This window comes from Cardiocondyla obscurior, unplaced genomic scaffold, assembly GCF_019399895.1.
Source record: "Cardiocondyla obscurior isolate alpha-2009 unplaced genomic scaffold, Cobs3.1 scaffold53_0_225703, whole genome shotgun sequence".
Classification (NCBI taxonomy): domain Eukaryota; kingdom Metazoa; phylum Arthropoda; class Insecta; order Hymenoptera; family Formicidae; genus Cardiocondyla; species Cardiocondyla obscurior.
This window is the reverse complement of record NW_027228800.1, coordinates 111991-130134: the sequence shown is the minus strand read 5'-3', so window position 1 is coordinate 130134 and position 18144 is coordinate 111991. Positions and strand designations below refer to the sequence as shown.

Here is an 18144-nt window from a genome sequence, read left to right as displayed (position 1 = left end):
AATACGTAAAATCACCGCATATTATCACGCGTTAAATTTATACTATCGCGGAACTTTGCACTATTATCTGAAGCCAATTACCTACATCGTAAAGAGGCCTTCCTTGAACGACATCCCGAAGGACGACCCACGCAGGAGAGCTTACAAAAATCTATCTCAGAAAAAAGTCAAAAACTGTAATGCTGAATTTATAGAAACGCAGAGAAAGCAATCAAAAGCAGCGCAAATAAAATGCCGAGATCGGGTAAGTACCTGCCAATCTCATTTGTAATGTGTATCTTAAACGGAAATGTGCCTGCCAAGTCAGAATAATTACTGTAGATTTAACAAAAAGAACTTCGCGTTATTAAATCTAACTGCTACTAGATTGAAGTAAATAGCAAACGCTTGCTGTGTCCTGTGACGTCCTGAAGTCCGAAGTGGTCTCGAGACTTGGTTCGACCATGTAATGATGAATAATAATAATAAAAGGGTTCTTCTGCGGTTAAAAAGGCTAAAACTCCAAGATAAAGGTCACTTAATGATTCACTATAGTCTTTAACTTCTATTATAAAATTTAAAGAAGGTCAATTGTTAACTTGAAATTATTTATAACAATTTATTAATTTGTTTATTAATATAAGATTTTTAATTACTCAGTTGTGCGTTATAGCGACGAGTTTTTGTTCCGTTTGTAGTTGGTTATTAGGAGCATTAGTTTAAAAAATGTTGGTGTTACTATTTTGTGTCATTTGTGTCGGTCTCTGATTTTGAACAGTGGTCATAACTCGAGAACTAGAAGAGTTAGAAAGAAAATGTTTAATAGTTTTTTAAATGGGAGCTCAAATGTGACAAAATACACGTAACAGAATTTTGAATAATTGGATAGTGTTTTATTTGTTTATAACAATTTGGATAATTAACTAATTAAGAAAGTTTATTTATAGAGCCATTTTTATTCCTTTATTCAATTACTTTATAAATAAATTAATAGTTTATTAGTATTTTATAATTTAAAAGATTCTTTATTAACTCTTGTATCTCTTGTTTTTTTTCAGTAAAAGGTATTCCAGTTCTTCAAATTATCGGAGTTTGTAAAATTCCTATATCTCGGAATCTATGAGGAGTAGAAAAAAGTATAATATATGAATTTGGGGTAATTTTGCAAATGCCGAAGGATGTACGGAACAGAATTTGAAAATATTGTACTTGTTTAATTTGTTTATAACAAATTTAATAATTAATTAATAAAGAATAACTTTAATAAAAGTTAATTTGAATATTTATTTATTCTTAATACAAATATAACTATAAGTTCTTGAAATGTTGCAAATAAAGGGAGTTCTCTCTGTACGTGTGTTGAAATGTATGTATGTATGGGTAAGAGTAAAAGTTTAAAAATTTGTAGCTGCTAAACTAATAAAAATTAAGAAAAAATATTTAGTATACGTTAATAATTTATAGGGAAGTATGATTTAGCGTTATAAAATTTGAGTGTTAATGGTTATTAATTTTAATTTATTTATAACAATATACTATTAATGCCCACAAAGGTATAAGTCTATATGGGTTTTTTAGATGGAAAATCATAGGGCTCTTCACATCTAAGAGGATATGGCTTGATCTTTAATGGTTTAATAATTATTAAGGATTTTATGCGGCTGATGTATCAGGAGAACATGAGTGGGTAACTTTAAAAATTTATAAGTCCAAAACTAAGGCAGATTAAGAAATGGTTTATAAGGGTTTGTTATTAGTTATTTAAGGCTCTTTAAAACGTATATGACAAAAATTAAAAATTATTAAATTTTTAATTTTATGTTAGTTGATCGAGAGTCTAAGTTCTATAAGAGAGCTCACGCGGCTAAGTCCATCGTATGGTCTGTGCGGCTAAGTCCTTTTTACAATTCATACTTAGTAATTTTATAGATGAAAAGACAAGAGTACGCGCGGCTAAGTCCCATGCCTTTACCATTTTTGCCTCTAAGTCTTTTATATGTACAAAAGTATATATGGATCATACGGCTAAGTCCGATATACTCGGATATTTAAATGCTTCGAGGACCGATTGACTCCGAGTATTATTTAAATTAATTAGGTGTGCAAGGTGAGTAATGATTATTATTAGTATATGGTTTTAAAGAGAAAGGTTCAAGGTTTAATTTAAATTAATCCGCATATTTTTATGATTATTATTTTTTGAAAATATTAAGAGTTAAACTTGGGGTCCTCGTAATGACTGTTACACATATATATATATGTATGCCTATTGGATATTATGAGGACCTTTGCCTTATAACGGGTGATTTTTCCTTTAATCTTTTTTATAAATTAGGTTTTTGATTTTAAATAAAAAATGTTATAATAAAAGCTATTATAGGTCTTATAAGCTTTTCAAAAAAAATTATAATTAATATTGTTTATGGTTTATTAACAAAAGTTCATAAGTTATATATATATTATTATTTAATAATGGTGTGATTATTTTTATATATTCTGTTTCTATGGAGAGAGACGAATACAGTTATATAATTCTTTTCTATGAGTTATATCGTTTTATATTTTATTTTATTTTTATACGATTTGATTTGTGGTTCCTTAGTTTCACAAGAGAAAAGTTGAACTGAGAGATTCAAATTCAGGAAATTTTTATATCTCGGAAACTATTACAGATACCGAAAAAATGGTATATACAAAAGTTTTTGTATTTTTAACAACAAGATTGATAGCCATCACAGTTTTTATATTTTATATATAATTTTAATTGTTTATAACAATTGATATTAAAAAATGTCTTATTATGAAATTGTTATTTTTACGTATGTTGCTACCGTAAGACAGAAGAACATGTTTCTATATATTTTTTATTTATATATCATTGTTATAAGGTTTATTTTCAATAGTTAATAATTGTTCATAAGATTTGTTAGTAGGAGTTGTCACAAAATGTCGGTTTCTTGGGTCTATATGTGTAATTGAGTGTAGTTAGAGTAAATTTAATGGGTCAGGTTATGATTGGTTGGCTCTGGACTTGACTTAAAACGGACTTATTGTAGATGTCGCTTGTGTTTCTTAAAAGATTTGTCGAGTGACTGTACTACAAGTAGTGAAATTTATGAATGCCGGTGTAGTTGGTGTAGTAGAATTATTTTTAATAATATGATTTTTGAAAAATTATCGCCGGTGGTGAAGTTTTTACCCGTGTTAGTAAAACGTTTCCTAGTCGTCGCAGGATGTGACAGTCCATAAAAGATACCGTCAACATCGCAAAACTCGTGAATTATATTGTCTCGGTTGTGCACCATTAATAGACTCTTTTAAATCCAACTTTGTGCACGTTGTTGATCTTTACCTATATTTCGGAAAAGCTCCTAGTACATTAAAATGTCGCGAGTGCGGATTAAAATTAGAGCTGTCGGAAGCTTACAGAAATTGTGGCATTTGCTCCTTAGTTTATCGCGATTTTGTACGTTATCTTGAATTGAGCGGAAATACAGTATATTTGTTAGGAGAACCAGTAGAAATATTTATCGATTATATGAAAAGCGAATCTTAGTAAAAGAACATAAATGTGTCCAAATCGACCCCGTCCTCAAATGCCCATTAACACAGCTTTCTTGGGATTAACCAAAGCAATTATCAATTGGTTGCTCCAGGCTACGTGCGAAATCAGGTACCGTTATTTTAAACAAAAGATTACGCGCCTTTTTTTGCCGTAAATGCATGCTTAATTCTGGATATCCGACTTCAGAATTTAACTACGTACTATCTCATCGCATTCTTATCGGAATACGTAGCGGAAAATATGAATGTAGCAATTGTGGTGTTTTGATAGCAAATTCAAGTAGTATCCGACACTGCCCCTTGTGTACAGAAACGATAAATCGTTTTTTAACTTATCTCGAAGAAAATCCGGAAGATCAACTATATTTAGATAGTAAACCGATTATAATCACTTGTATACCGGAGGTTGCCAGTGCCAGATGCCTTATAAATTGTAAAGTTAATATTTCGTGGTCTGAGCGAATGAAAAAATCCCTTGATCGGAAGCCGCAACACGCTGAACTTTTGTGATCCTGTTACGTCCCGCTAAAAAACATGTATTTTATAGAAATATTTTTGCGAATACATTTAAGTACAATTTAATAATTATGTATGTAATGCGTAAAAAGTAAGACATATATAAATTTATATCACTTTACTTATGCGTAGTATAGCATTAGTTGCGCCAACGTTTTATTCAGTAACTTAGCATTATTTACGCCGACGCTAGAAATCAGTAGTTTAACTTTATTCCCGCCTACAAAGGCTTCCATGCAATTCGCAGCTCCGAACGCCGCTATTCCCACCACCACCGTTCCACCTCCAATCGGCCGGCAACGCCAAACGCCGCTACTCCCACTACCTACTCCCACTACCACCTAAGCGCTAGGTAGAAAACAGCGCCGGTAAAAATTGGAGCTCAGTTGCACCAAAGCGTCAGTTCTATTTCCAACTTCAAACTTTAAGCATCTCTTTTCCTTAAGAGTCCATCCCGCGTGCGGGTCTTACGACATAAACCTAACAAAATAAGTTCAACTTTTATGCTTTATAATTGTAACCAGTAGTGTAACGTAAATTTAAGAATATATTTTAATTGTTAAAAATAACTTCTCGTGTAAAATTCAGTGACATCCTAAATCTCTTATTTTATTTCAATTTCAATTGTTTTACAATTTCAATTTATTAACAATATCCCAAAACCCTGTGTGATTGACGATTAATTCCGGTGCAGCCGTACTGCACGTTTTTAAGAATCGATCTAACGGGCATTCTAGTGTTGGAAGTGGTGCAGACGCACTGCACGCTTTTACCTTAAAATTTTTATTGACTTTATTTAATAGTATAATACTTTTGTAAAATTTCTACATAACGAATTCCAAATCACGTCGTGGATGGACTCTCTTAAGAGAGATGTGACTCGACTTAGAACTGGGTACGAAGTGAGCTCTCTAGCTCATGCATGGACCTCCTTCGGTTTGATCCCCTCCATCGTTGTTGACTGACGGTGGGGGTGATGCGCGCGCCGCCGCTGGCCGTTGATGGGGCGATGACGCAGGTGGGGATGATGCGCGCGCCGCCGCTGACTGTTGGTGGGGCGATGACGCGTCTGCTCTGCTGGCTGTTGCGTGGGAGTGATGACGTAGGCGATGACGCAGGTCCATGTGGTACGCAATACGATTACGCAATACGCTTACGCAATTACGCTATACTATCTTATGCTTAATGCTATTCTTATATAATGTGTTTACGAAGTGGTATAATGACGCACATGCGTCTAAGTAGATTAATTCTTATAGGTCTAAAATAGATTAGAAGTGTCATACAAGTAAAAGGCGAAAAATTTCTTAGGCGTAGTGCTTCTTATTAACTATGTGTTGTGGGGTCGTAACATTACTTAACTCTAAGCGGAAATAGAGTATATTTACAGAACAACTTCGTTGAGATTTTTATAGAAACGTTAACAACGGTTTAGTCTAAATTAATAAATGTGTCTAAGGTGACTTCGCGCGCGTGTACCCACTTGCAGAATCTCGTTAGATATAACTAGAATAATTATTAATTGGCTAGCTCACGCGACTTGCGAAACCAGATATCGGTTATATGAGCAAAAAGTGACGCGTCTCCCTTTTTGCCGGAGGTGTATGCTTAGATCTGGGCAACCCTTTTCGGACTTTTACTACGTATTGTCACATAGAATTAACATCGGCTTGAGTCAAGGGGAATACGAATGCAGTAACTGCGGTGTACTAGTCGCCGACTCGCAAAATATTAGACATTGCTCACAGTGTCAAGAAGCGATATTGTTATTTCTAACCTACCTCGAACGAAACCCGCAAGATCAACCTTACTTAAATAGCAAAGCAACTATTATTTGCATTAAATATTAAAGAATTGCTCTAACGTAGATTAATCTCATTTTGTTAAGTTATCGTAACTCCCACAATTGCCTAGGCCCGTAGTTCGAATCCGCTTTAGGCGCCCGCGACTACCGGGACGTAACAATTCATTTAATGCCTAAGATCCGCGGTTCGAAATTGTTTTAAAACATCCGCAATCGCCGGGACGTAACAAAAGTTAATATTTTGTGGTCCGAGCAAATAAAAAAGCCCCTTGATCAAAAGCCGCAACACGCTTAACTTTCGTGATTCCATAAATGCCTAAGACCCGCGGTTCGAAATTGTTCTAAAACATTCGCAATCGCCAGGACGTAACACGGCGAGAAAATATTTGAGATGACACGCAACACTCAAACGCGCGACGCGGTAGACATAAGCATTTTTTCCGACTTCGGTAATGTAAACCGAAGAGATGATAAGAAAATGCAAACACGCAACGCGCCAGACAATATCAATCCTTTTTGATTCCGGTAACGTAAACCAAAGAGGTAATAAGAAAATGCGAACACGTTACGCGCCAGACATAAACATCTTTCCCAACACCGGTAATATAAGTAAAAAAGATCATAAAAAAATATGTGAAACGATAACCGACATTCAAGCGCGCAATACATCAGACATAAATATCTTACCCGAATCAAGTAACATAAATTAAAACGATGCTCGCTTAAATTTAGATGCTCTTTTGAGTGACGATTATAATAACAAATATGCGGATAGCAACGTATCAGATATATCAGATAGCAACTTTATTTCAAATTATCAGTTCAACAACAAAATATTTAATAATGTTAATATACCGTATTAGTTTCCAAATCATTACATGACCATAATAAGAAACACGCGAAACAATATTTTATATTGAAAAAATAGTTTGGTAATATTTATCTAGAAAACCGGACAACCATGCGATTAAACGGCTAAAGTGTTAAAACAAACTTAATTTTACCGAAAATCAATGAGCCCACGATTGGACAAGCGCGTCTAGTACCGTATATAAATAAATATATTAATTATTAACTTTACCTAAAAAATTATTCACTGTATCGCAAATGTTACGTCTCGGTAGTCGCGGACATCTAAGGCGGAATTGAACAACGGGTTTAGGCAATTACAGGAGTAACAATAATTTAACGAAATAAAATCAATTTACGTTAAGGCAACTCTTTGATATTTAATACAAATAATAGTTGCTTTGCTATTTAAGTAAGGTTGATCCTGCGGATTTTGCTTAAAGTAATTTAAAAATAACAATATTGCTTTTTAACACAGTGGGCAATGTCTGATATTTCGCGAATTGCGACAAGCACACCGCAGTTACTGCATTCGTATTTTTTTTGACTTAAGCCGATGTTGATTTTATGTGATGGTACGTAATAAAAGTCCGAAGAAAGTTGCCCAGATCTAAGCATACACCTCCGGCAAAAAAAAAGACGCGTTACCTTTTGCTCATACAATCAATACCTGGTTACGCAAGTGGCATGAGCTAGCCAGTTATAATTACTTTAGTTAAATCCAACGAAATTTTACAGATGGGTGCACGCGCAAAAGGTTGCTTTGAACACATTTATTAATGTAAACTAAACCGTAGTTAAAGTTTCTATAAAAATCTCAACGGAATTGTTTTAAAAAAATATTCTATCTTCACTCAGGGTTAAACAACGGGAAAAATTGCAACGTACTAATCGGCAGTAATCACAATCTTAATACGACTCAAAAATTTCTAAAATTATTTTACAGTGATGGCACCTTGAAGAATTATAGAAAAGTCCCAAACAAAGATAATGTCCGGTAACGAGAACAAAAATGATTTTAAGTCTATCAGCGTCGAGTGCGCAGGTTAAACAATAATTATCGCGAGTTTTGCGATGCCGTCTATATACTTTATGGACACAGCAGCCTGTGTCTAATTATTCAGTTAGCGTATGAGTCAAGTTTAATGGAGCCGTGTCGCGAGTATTACTAGTGTGCTGTGGCACGGATCGACAGGACAGGCACATTATACATAATGACAGAAATCAAGTTTTATTGATGCAAATAAAATTTAAAATATTCATGCACAAAATTTTACCAAACTTCTACAAGCCAGAAGAAAAAGTAAAGACAACTTTCACTGCGGAGTGCCGAATGACAATAGAACCAAAAAATAAAAAAATGAAAGGAAATATTACAGAACAATAGGGTAAAGTGAAAGTGTTACGACCCCACAACACATATGTTACGACCCCACAACACATAGTTAATAAGAAACACTACGCCTAAGAAATTTTTCGCCTTTTTACTTGTATGACACTTCTAATCTATTTTAGACCTATAAGAATTAATCTACTTAGACGCATGTGCGTCAATATACCACTTCGTAAACACATTATATAAGAATAGCATTAAGCATAAGATAGTATTGCGTAATTGCGTAAGCATATTGCGTAATCGTATTGCGTACCACATGGACCTACGTCATCACTCCCACGCAACAGCCAGCAGAGCAGACGCGTCATCGCCCCACCAACAGTCAGCGGCGGCGCGCGCATCATCCCCACCTGCGTCATCGCCCCATCAACGGCCAGCGGCGGCGCGCGCATCACCCCCACCGTCAACCAACGACGATGGAGAGGATCAAACCGAAGGAGGTCCATGCACAAGCCAGAGAGCTCACTTCGTACCCAGTTCTAAGTCGAGTCACATCTCTCTAAGGAGAGTCCATCCCGCGTGCGGGTCCTTTACTATTTTCTTCTAGTTCGTACTTATATCTTAAACTTTATTCTTGTATAACCAACATTATTGTAACGTAACTTTAGAATATATACTTATTGTTAATTCTACATCGTGTGCTAGATTCAGTGATACCTTACCTTACCATAATCCAACAGTTTCACTATTTGCTATATTTATTAACCTGTGTGATTGAAGATTGATTTCGGTGCAGCCGCACTGCACGTCTTTGAGATTCAGTCTAACAGGTATTCCTGCGTTGGAAGTGGTGCAGCCGCACTGCACGCTTTCTGCCTGGAATCTTTAGTTAACTTATTCATATTCTGTGAAACTACCCATGACAAACTCTAAATCACGACGCGGCGGCCGTAAATATCAAATACGTAAAATCACCGCGTATTATCACGCGCTAAATCGACACTCTTGTGGAACTTCGATCTATCATCTGAAGCCGATTACCTACGTCATAAAGAGGCCTTCCTTGAACGACATCCCGAAGGACGACCCACGCAGGAGAGCCTACGAAAATCCACCTCAGAAGGAAGTCAAAGACTGCGACGCTGAATTCATAGAAACGCAGAGGAAGCAATCCAAAGCAGCGCAGATGAGATGCCGAGATTGGGTAAGTACCTGCCAACCTCATTTGTAATGTTCGTTTTAAACGGAAATGTGCCCGCCGAGTCAGGCTAATTACTGTAGAGTCAACGAAAGAAACTACGCGTTATTAAATCTAACTGCTACTAGATCAGAGTGGATAGCAAACGCTTGCTGTGTCCATAAAATATACCGACGACATCGCGAAACTCGTGAGCTATATTGTCTCGGTTGTGCACCCTTAATAGACTCTTTCAAATCCAACTTTGTACACGTCGTCGATCATTACCTGTATTTCGGGAACGCTCCTAATACATTAAAGTGTCGCGAGTGTAGAATAAAATTAGAGCTGTCGGAAGCTTACAGGAATTGTGGCGTTTGCCCCTTAGTTCATCGCGATTTTATACGTTATCTTGAATTAAGCGGAGATACAGTATATTTGCTAGGAGAACCAGTAGAAATATTCATCGATCATATAGGGAGTGAATCTCAGTAAAAGAACGTAAATGTGCCCAAATCGACCCCGTCCTCGAATGCCCGTTAGCACAGCTCCTTTGGGATTAACCAGAGCAGTTATCAATTGGTTGCTCCAAGCTAGGTGCGAGATCAGATACCGTCACTTCGAACAAAAGGTTACGCGTCTTCCCTTTTGCCGTAGATGCATGCTTAATTCCGGATACCCGACTTCAGAATTTGACTACGTACCGTCTCATCGCATCCTTATCGGAATACGTAGTGGAGAATACGAATGTAGCAATTGTGGTGTTTTAATAGCAGATTCACATAATATCCGACATTGCCCCTTGTGTATAGAAACGATAGATCGTTTTCTAGATTACCTTGACGAAAATCCGGAAGATCAACCATATTTAGATAGTGAACCGACTATAATTACTATTGTATACCGGAGATTACCAGTGCCAGATGCCTCATAAATTGTAAAATAAATATTTCGTGGTCCGAGCGAGTAAAAGAATCCCTTGATCGGAAGCCGTAACACGCTGAACTTTCTTGATCCCATAAATGCCTAAGACCCGCGGTTCGAAATTGTTTTGAAACATCCGCAATCGCCGGGACGTAACATAAATTTGGTGACAGCGGTGGGATCCGTTAAGTCCACGTGCAAACAATTTCAATATTAACCCACAATTAAATTAAATTATATTTCGTTGAATGAATAGAAGCACTGTTCATCAAGTTGTTAACGGAATAAATAAAGGCCTTGTAGCATATCAGGTTGTTATCACAGGAAGCGTCTTATCTTATCTTATCATAAGACTAAACAGTCGCCAAAAGAACGTTTCATTTTAATTATACTAATTGGTTGTTATCACGGGAAGTGCCTTATCTTATCTTATCATTGAAGACCAAGCATTCGCCAAGCGAACGTTTCATTTTAATTACACTAATTGGCCTTATATTCGTACTACGAAATCAGCCTCACTGATAAAGCAGACCACGCAATTAAAATTCTGACGCAATCGTGACGTCACCTTGTAAGCAAGATAAGATATGCCCAACGAGATGGAGACGCGCAGTAAGACTACTGATAAGCCTCTGAGCGAGTCCGAACTTGATATTGCTCGCAGAAAGATTGCGCAAGAAACCGCCGAACTTGACGCAATACGCACAAGTATTAAAGCACAACAAAAGAAAATGGCCGCGGAAAGCGCGGAACTCCAAAAACAACGCGTCGCGTTTGAAAAGGAAAGAGCCGCCCAAATCCATGAGTCTTCTATATCTCACTTGGAATTAAATAAATGGAACAACCCTACGCTCCCAAAAGAAACCGAACATACACGCGAGGAAACCACTCACAATATTGGTAACATACCGAACGCCACGGCTCATATAGAACCTTCATCTACCCCGTTCAGTTTTGACGTACCTTACGACGTTAGTATTCCTAAAGTATCCTTTCGCGAAGCCACGGAAGGCGTACCGTCATTTGATGGTTATAGCATTCCCCTCGCTCAATTTACGCGTGCTTGCCGAAGAGCAAGAAGCATCGTACCAGCAGCGTCAGAAAGAAACTTGACTAAACTCTTAATTAATAAATTAAGAGGACGTGCGTACTACGCCGTAGAAGACGAACCTTGCGATACCGTTACCCAGTTGATAGACTTATTAAATGGTGCATTCGGACCCTCGAGGACTATTGATCAATACCGCGGAGATCTAAGTACAGTATACCTAAAACCGCACGAACACATTCTCGATTACATCAGTCGCGTTAAGGACCTGCGTTCCAACATCCTCGACGCGGAACGTCGAAGGCACGGACAACTCGACCATCGCATAACAGCCGAAGTGGAAACATTAACCGCGCGTTCTTTTTGCGATGGCTTGCCACTTGAGTACAGGCTCCAATTACGACCGGATGCATATTATAATCCGTCAGAAGCATTTGCTTCAGTGAAAGCTATCGCGAAACGACAAGAATTAGACAAACAACGCTTCGATTCACGAGGGCGAAATGATAACGAAAGAAATAATCAGTCGCAGCGCATTCATCCTATCGGACGGCCGATAGCCTTTTCGACCCCAAAAACTTACATGACTAACCGACCGACGTCGCAATGGAATCGTCCGAGATACGAGAGAAATCAGCCGGAGCGCGATAACTACACATCGCGACCCCGCGATAACTATTCACCTCGACCCCGCGATAATTACACATCGCGACCCCGCGATAACTATTCATCTCGACCCCGCGATAACTACACTACTCGACCGCAAGATAACCCACCGACGCGACAGAGTACGCCTACAGCAACTGAAAAAACATGTAGATATTGTAAAAATCACGGCCATACGATCGAAGAATGCCGGAAACGACAATATAATAATAATTTACAGAGACAACATTCGGGAAACGAGAATCGTCCGACGGGACGCCCGGACGCACCCCGGTCGGACAACCGACAAAATACGCGTCCGATAAATTCCATAACGTCACAACCGTCGACCAGCAAAACGGAAACACCCGACGAACCCGTATCGCAATCCTAAATCCAAAAGAGTTCACACACGCGCCAACAACAAAGATAAATTCAGATAACCTCCTTAGGGAAGTTAATCTCATGATTGATACTGGCGCAGCACCTAATCTAATCAAGCAACACGGGATTAAACCGGACGCCGAGATAATAAATGGAGACCCCTTGTTCCTTAGCGGCATCACAAGCGGGCAAGTAAAAACCCTCGGTTATTTAAAAATAGAATTGTTCGGTCACCCGGTTATTTTCCATATCGTTCCCGATGATTTCCCCATAATACAAGAAGGCATCTTAGGATCGGACTTTCTTAGGGACGCATCAAATATAAATTTCGTGGAGAAATACGTAGAATGGAAAGGAAACAGACTACCATTTACTACTCCAGAATCGATAACTATTCCAGCCCGAACACAAACAACTCTCTACGTAAAAGTTATAAATAAACTCAGAGTCGGCTACATCCCGCGCCTTAGGGTAGGCGGTGATGTCATCCTCGGCGACGCCGTGGTCACTAACCGAGACGGGAAGGCATATTGCCGCGCGATAAACCCAGGGGAACGGGATCAGGAGATAATAGTCCCCTCGATAAACTTAGAAGAAATCGAAACCGTCTCCAAGCGCGCGATAAGCGTATCAGCGAGAGATACCGCACAAGTAAACTCCGTCTCTATATCGAAAGAGGACCGAGTAGATAAGGTAAAGAAATTACTCAGACTCGATCATCTAAACCAAGAAGAGGCCGAACATGCGATAAGCCTCATCCATAAACATCATGATCTATTCCATCTCCCCGGTGAAACCTTAGGGCACACCACCGTGGCAAGTCACAAAATCACTACCACCGATAACCAACCCATTAATACAAAGCAATACCGCTTTCCTCCAATCCACAAAAATGAGATTGATAAACAAGTCAAAGATCTATTAGAAAACAAAGTAATAGAGGAATCGAAATCCCCATATAACAGTCCGTTATGGATTGTACCCAAGAAACCTGATTCGAAGGGAAATAAACGTTGGAGGCTCGTAATAGATTTTCGCGCACTCAATGAAAAAACACTAGGAGACGCATACCCGTTACCAAATATAACGGAAATTTTGGACCAACTCGGGAGTTCAAAATACTTCAGCGTTTTTGACCTCGCGTCAGGATTTCACCAAATACCAATGTCCGAGGAAGACGCTCAGAAAACCGCGTTTTCTACGCCCTTTGGGCACTATGAATTCAAGCGAATGCCGTTTGGCTTAAAGAACGCACCGGCCACCTTTCAAAGAGTGATGGATAGAATTCTGAGCGGCCTCCAAGGAACGTTATTGTTCGTTTACTTAGATGACATAGTAATCTACGCGAGCTCTTTGAAAGAGCATGCAGTAAAATTCAATAAGCTAGCCGAGCGCCTAAGAATAGCGAACTTGAAGCTCCAACCAGACAAATGCGAATTCCTTCGCAAGGAGGTTGGCTACCTTGGTCATATAATAAGTGAAGATGGGGTAAAACCAGACCCAAAGAAAATAATTGCCGTCAAGAACTTTCCAAGACCAAAGGATCCCAAAAATATCAAGCAATTTTTGGGTCTCGCCGGTTACTACCGACGATTTATACCGGGTTTTTCCAAGGAAGCCAAGCCTTTAACTCAATTACTTAAAAAGGAAACCGCATTTGCATGGTCAGAAGAGCAAGAGAAAGCGTTTTGTAAATTACGCGATTTACTATGTTCAGAACCCCTTTTGCAACATCCCGATTTTACTAAGCCATTTGTGTTGACAACAGACGCCTCGGGATACGCAATAGGAGGAATTTTAAGTCAGGGCGAAATAGGGAAAGATAGACCAATTGCATATGCGTCGAGACTACTGAATGAAGCCGAATGTAACTATTCCACGATAGAAAAAGAACTTTTGGCAATTGTTTATTGTACAAATTACTTCAGACCTTACCTGTACGGTAATAAATTTACTCTTGTGACCGATCATAAACCACTTGTATGGTTAAATTCAGTTAAAGACCCGACATCACGCCTTATTCGGTGGCGGTTAAAACTCGCCGAATATGATTATAAAATCGAATACAAAGCAGGCAAAATTAATGTGAACGCCGACGCGCTATCTCGGAACCCGATAACCCAAGCCGCGCGTGTATATCCGCTAGAGATAAGCTCTGATGAAGAAATATTTGAAGCCACACGAGGCAGTAGAGCAACAGATAAGAACCAGCGAGTTATAAGCGATAACGATAATGTGCAGGCCACTAGCGATAAACCCGAAACGAGCGATACCGAAACCGAATATTCAGCTAATGAGAGCCCCGATAGCGAACAATCTGACACTGAGACCTCGGACGAGGAGATATTTGATAACGTTAACAAGCCGTACGTGTTTCCAAATAATTATATGACGATAATAAGCTCGACGAAAGATAACCTATTAGGCCGAAAAGATAACCTAGTTATTTTTATCACGGATAAGAGCCAACCGTACGATGCAGGCTCCGAATTATTAAATAAAGCCGCAGTTATGCCAGTTATCAAAGACCCAACGATAGGACGCGCTCGACCCTTGCCATATAAGAAAGATAAATTTATTATAGCACTTACCTTAACCAAAAGTATATCAGCCGTATCTGAAAGAGACCTCATTAAAGAATCAATAGCATCTTTGTTCGACGTCGTTAAAGAACTTGGTCTTCTCAGCTTTTCAATCAGTAAGGGCAAAGTAGGAAACATACCGTGGCTTACCATCCACAGACTTTTAGATGATACATTTAGAGGAACGGAAGTTAGAATCACTGTCTGCTCCAACGAAATTAGTATTCCACCTGAAAATCAAAGAATGAATATTATTAATGAAAATCATGCATCACCAATAGGCGGACATAAAGGTATAACAAAAACTTACCGTAGAATTCGCGAACATTATCTGTGGCCACGAATGAAAATGGAGATAGAAAAGTTTATAAAGAATTGTAAAAACTGCCAACGTAAAAAGTTAATTAGAGTTAAGCCTAAACAACCGATGGTATTAACCGATACCCCTGATACTGCGTTTGATAAAATTTCTATGGACATTATGGGACCGTTGCCTACCTCTCGCACAGGACATTCATACATTTTAACTATCCAAGATCTTTTGACAAAATATTCATTAGCTATACCCTTAAAGAAAGCCGGCGCGTTAGACGTTGCCGACGCATTCGTTGAAAAGTTTATCTGTATTTATGGTGCTCCTAAAGCGCTATTGACAGACCAAGGGTCACATTTCTTAAACAGTCTCATGCGAGCGATAGCCAAACGATTTCGGATAACTACTTTTAAGACGACCGCTTATCGACCTCAGGCGAATGGGTCAATAGAACGGTCACACCACGTTCTCTGGGAATACTTAAAACAAATTGTAGATAACAAATCCGATTGGGACTGTTATCTTAGCTTAGCAAGCTTATCTTACAACACGAGCGTTCATGAGGGAACGGGTTACACGCCTCATGAATTAGTATTTGGCAAAGCCGCCCGCGTACCGACAAGCAATCCATTCCCAGAAGACGTTCCGAACGAAAGCTATACCGACTATCTCATTAAGTTACACGATAAGATTCATGATGTACAGACGAGCGCCCAATCTAATCTTATAAATGCGAAACATAAATCAAAGGCAAGATACGACGCAAGACAGAATTTAAATTGTATAAAGAAAGATGATATGGTGTATCTCTTAAAAGAACCGACACATAAACTTGGGGACCAGTATGTAGGACCTTATCAAGTAATTGAGATACTCCCTCGAAATAACGTACGTCTTAAGATAAACAACCGAGTCACGCGAACCGTCCACATGGATAAGATTAAGTTAGCCCCTCCCAATGCTGAGTCACCTGAAAAGGATACATATTCCCGGTCATCGGAGCCAAGAACCGGCACTACACCCGAAGACCACTGACCGACAACATGACTCTCTCTGCCAGGAAGACTCTCGTCATCACAACACTCTTGCCGTTAGCAACAGCGCTGATAGGCTATGATTGTGGAGGACAAGGAATGAACATAACTACGCTATCACTTCTCGATATCGGAGACTGTGACGTCGGAAGCCTGGAACCAAAAGAAGAAAAAGTCTATGTACAACTGATGCAGACATCGGACTACGACAGGGTAACAATAACCCAATGCAGAATAGAGATAGACCGAACCATTTCCTACTGTGGAATGCACTCACACACATCAGTCGTTCATAATGGACGCCGCGAATACATTCAGGAAGTAGGCGAACAAGCTTGCAGAAGAATACACGACACCGGCTCCATTACTATTGTCAACGCCATTCTCGATGGACTTACCAAAAACTCAACCAACTTCAGAAGCGCAACGTTAGCCGGATCCGTGTCAGTCGATGGACGCTGTAGCGGATCACAATACTCTGATGGATATGGAAATTGGGAGAACGTTGTGGTACAGGCCAGTATCAAGATTACACTCAGATCCTCGGAAGCGCCAGTAAAACGAGCTTCAGGACAAGTGATACTACCAGTTGGAACAAAATGCACTCTTTCAAGAGGATACTGCATGGACGCTGAAGGGACAGAAACGTATTGGCCAATTCTACCCACTGATACCTGCCACTTCGATCGATACGACATACTGTATGAAGGAATAGCTGCAAAATTGACATCACGAAATAACCCAGACAACCCAATAATCTACACAGTGACATCACAAGATACAACGTTTGCTCTGACCAAAACGCACGAAATCAATGTGTGTGGATACACATTACTGCAAACGGAACACCCGAAGCTATTCATATTGGAGACTAAAAGAGGAGCAACCTTCAAGACAAGATCTAAAATATCAGTCGATAATTTAGACATTTTCGCATATGTGAATTCTAAATTTATATATGTAGAAAAGCATATAAAGACCCAACTGTCTAAACTATACAGAGACATTATGGAACAGAAATGCGCATTGGAGCGCCAAGTGCTACAAAACGCCTTATCATTAGCCAGTATCGCACCAGACGAAATGGCGATAAGACTAATGAAAGGACCCGGTTATACTGCCGTAACAAGTGGAGAAGTCATCCACATGATTAAATGCATTCCAGTGGAGTGTAAAATTAGACACACCGAAGACTGCTACAACGAGTTGCCAATTACGAGGCACAACGAATCGTTCTTCTTATTACCAAGATCCCGGATAATCACGAGAAAAGGTACAGTTCGTGATTGCCATGGTTTATTACCTGCCATGTACAAAATCGAAAACACTTGGTATAGAGTAGCACCACGACCAATGGAAACTCTTCCGCCTCCAATAATCGAACCACTATCACAACCTAAATGGCATTATACCAGCCCAGCAGGTCTAGCAGCGAGCGGAATCTACTCTACCGACGACCTAGACCGACTCAGGACACACATAATGTTTCCAGTGGAAAAACCAGCAATGATTAACAACATTGCACAAGGCGCGATGGGAAATAAAGTCGCACCTGGATCAATATCTATGATTGGCTTACTGGATGAAGCCACACTCGATCATATTGCTGAAAATACGGGACGACGAATCTGGAAAGGATTCATGTCATTTGGATCAGCCAGTGCAGGAATACTGGCAATCTTCCTAATCATCAGATTTGTAAAACTCTGCATAGATACCATTATTCACGGTTACGCTCTACACACCGTCTACGGATGGAGTCTTCATCTATTGGGAGCCTTGTGGAGTTCAGTCACGCACCTGTTACTACACCTGGGAGGAAAACCAACAAGGGAACGAGAGCCAGATATCCCCAAAGAAGATAAACCCCATTCAACGATAGAAGCTCTTCACCCGCCATCAACCTCCAAAGCTGATTTCCCTGAAGAAAAGGTACCCCACAAGTATACATACGCATCATTGCGTCAATATATAGACGGAAATAATTAA

General features: G+C 39.2%; 1 protein-coding gene across 1 annotated transcript; it reads left to right on the top strand.

Annotated features, from left to right (window-relative positions):
- Nucleotides 1-16164: 16164 nt before the first annotated feature.
- Nucleotides 16165-18144, top strand: LOC139112821 (uncharacterized). Its single transcript, XM_070673850.1, has one exon. The coding sequence runs from the start codon at nucleotides 16165-16167 to the stop codon at nucleotides 18142-18144; it is 1980 nt and encodes a 659-aa protein (XP_070529951.1).

Bases quoted from the DNA above. Each gene is read 5' to 3' on its own strand.
- LOC139112821 (XM_070673850.1), top strand. From the start codon at position 16,165: ATGACTCTCTCTGCCAGGAAGACTCTCGTCATCACAACACTCTTGCCG.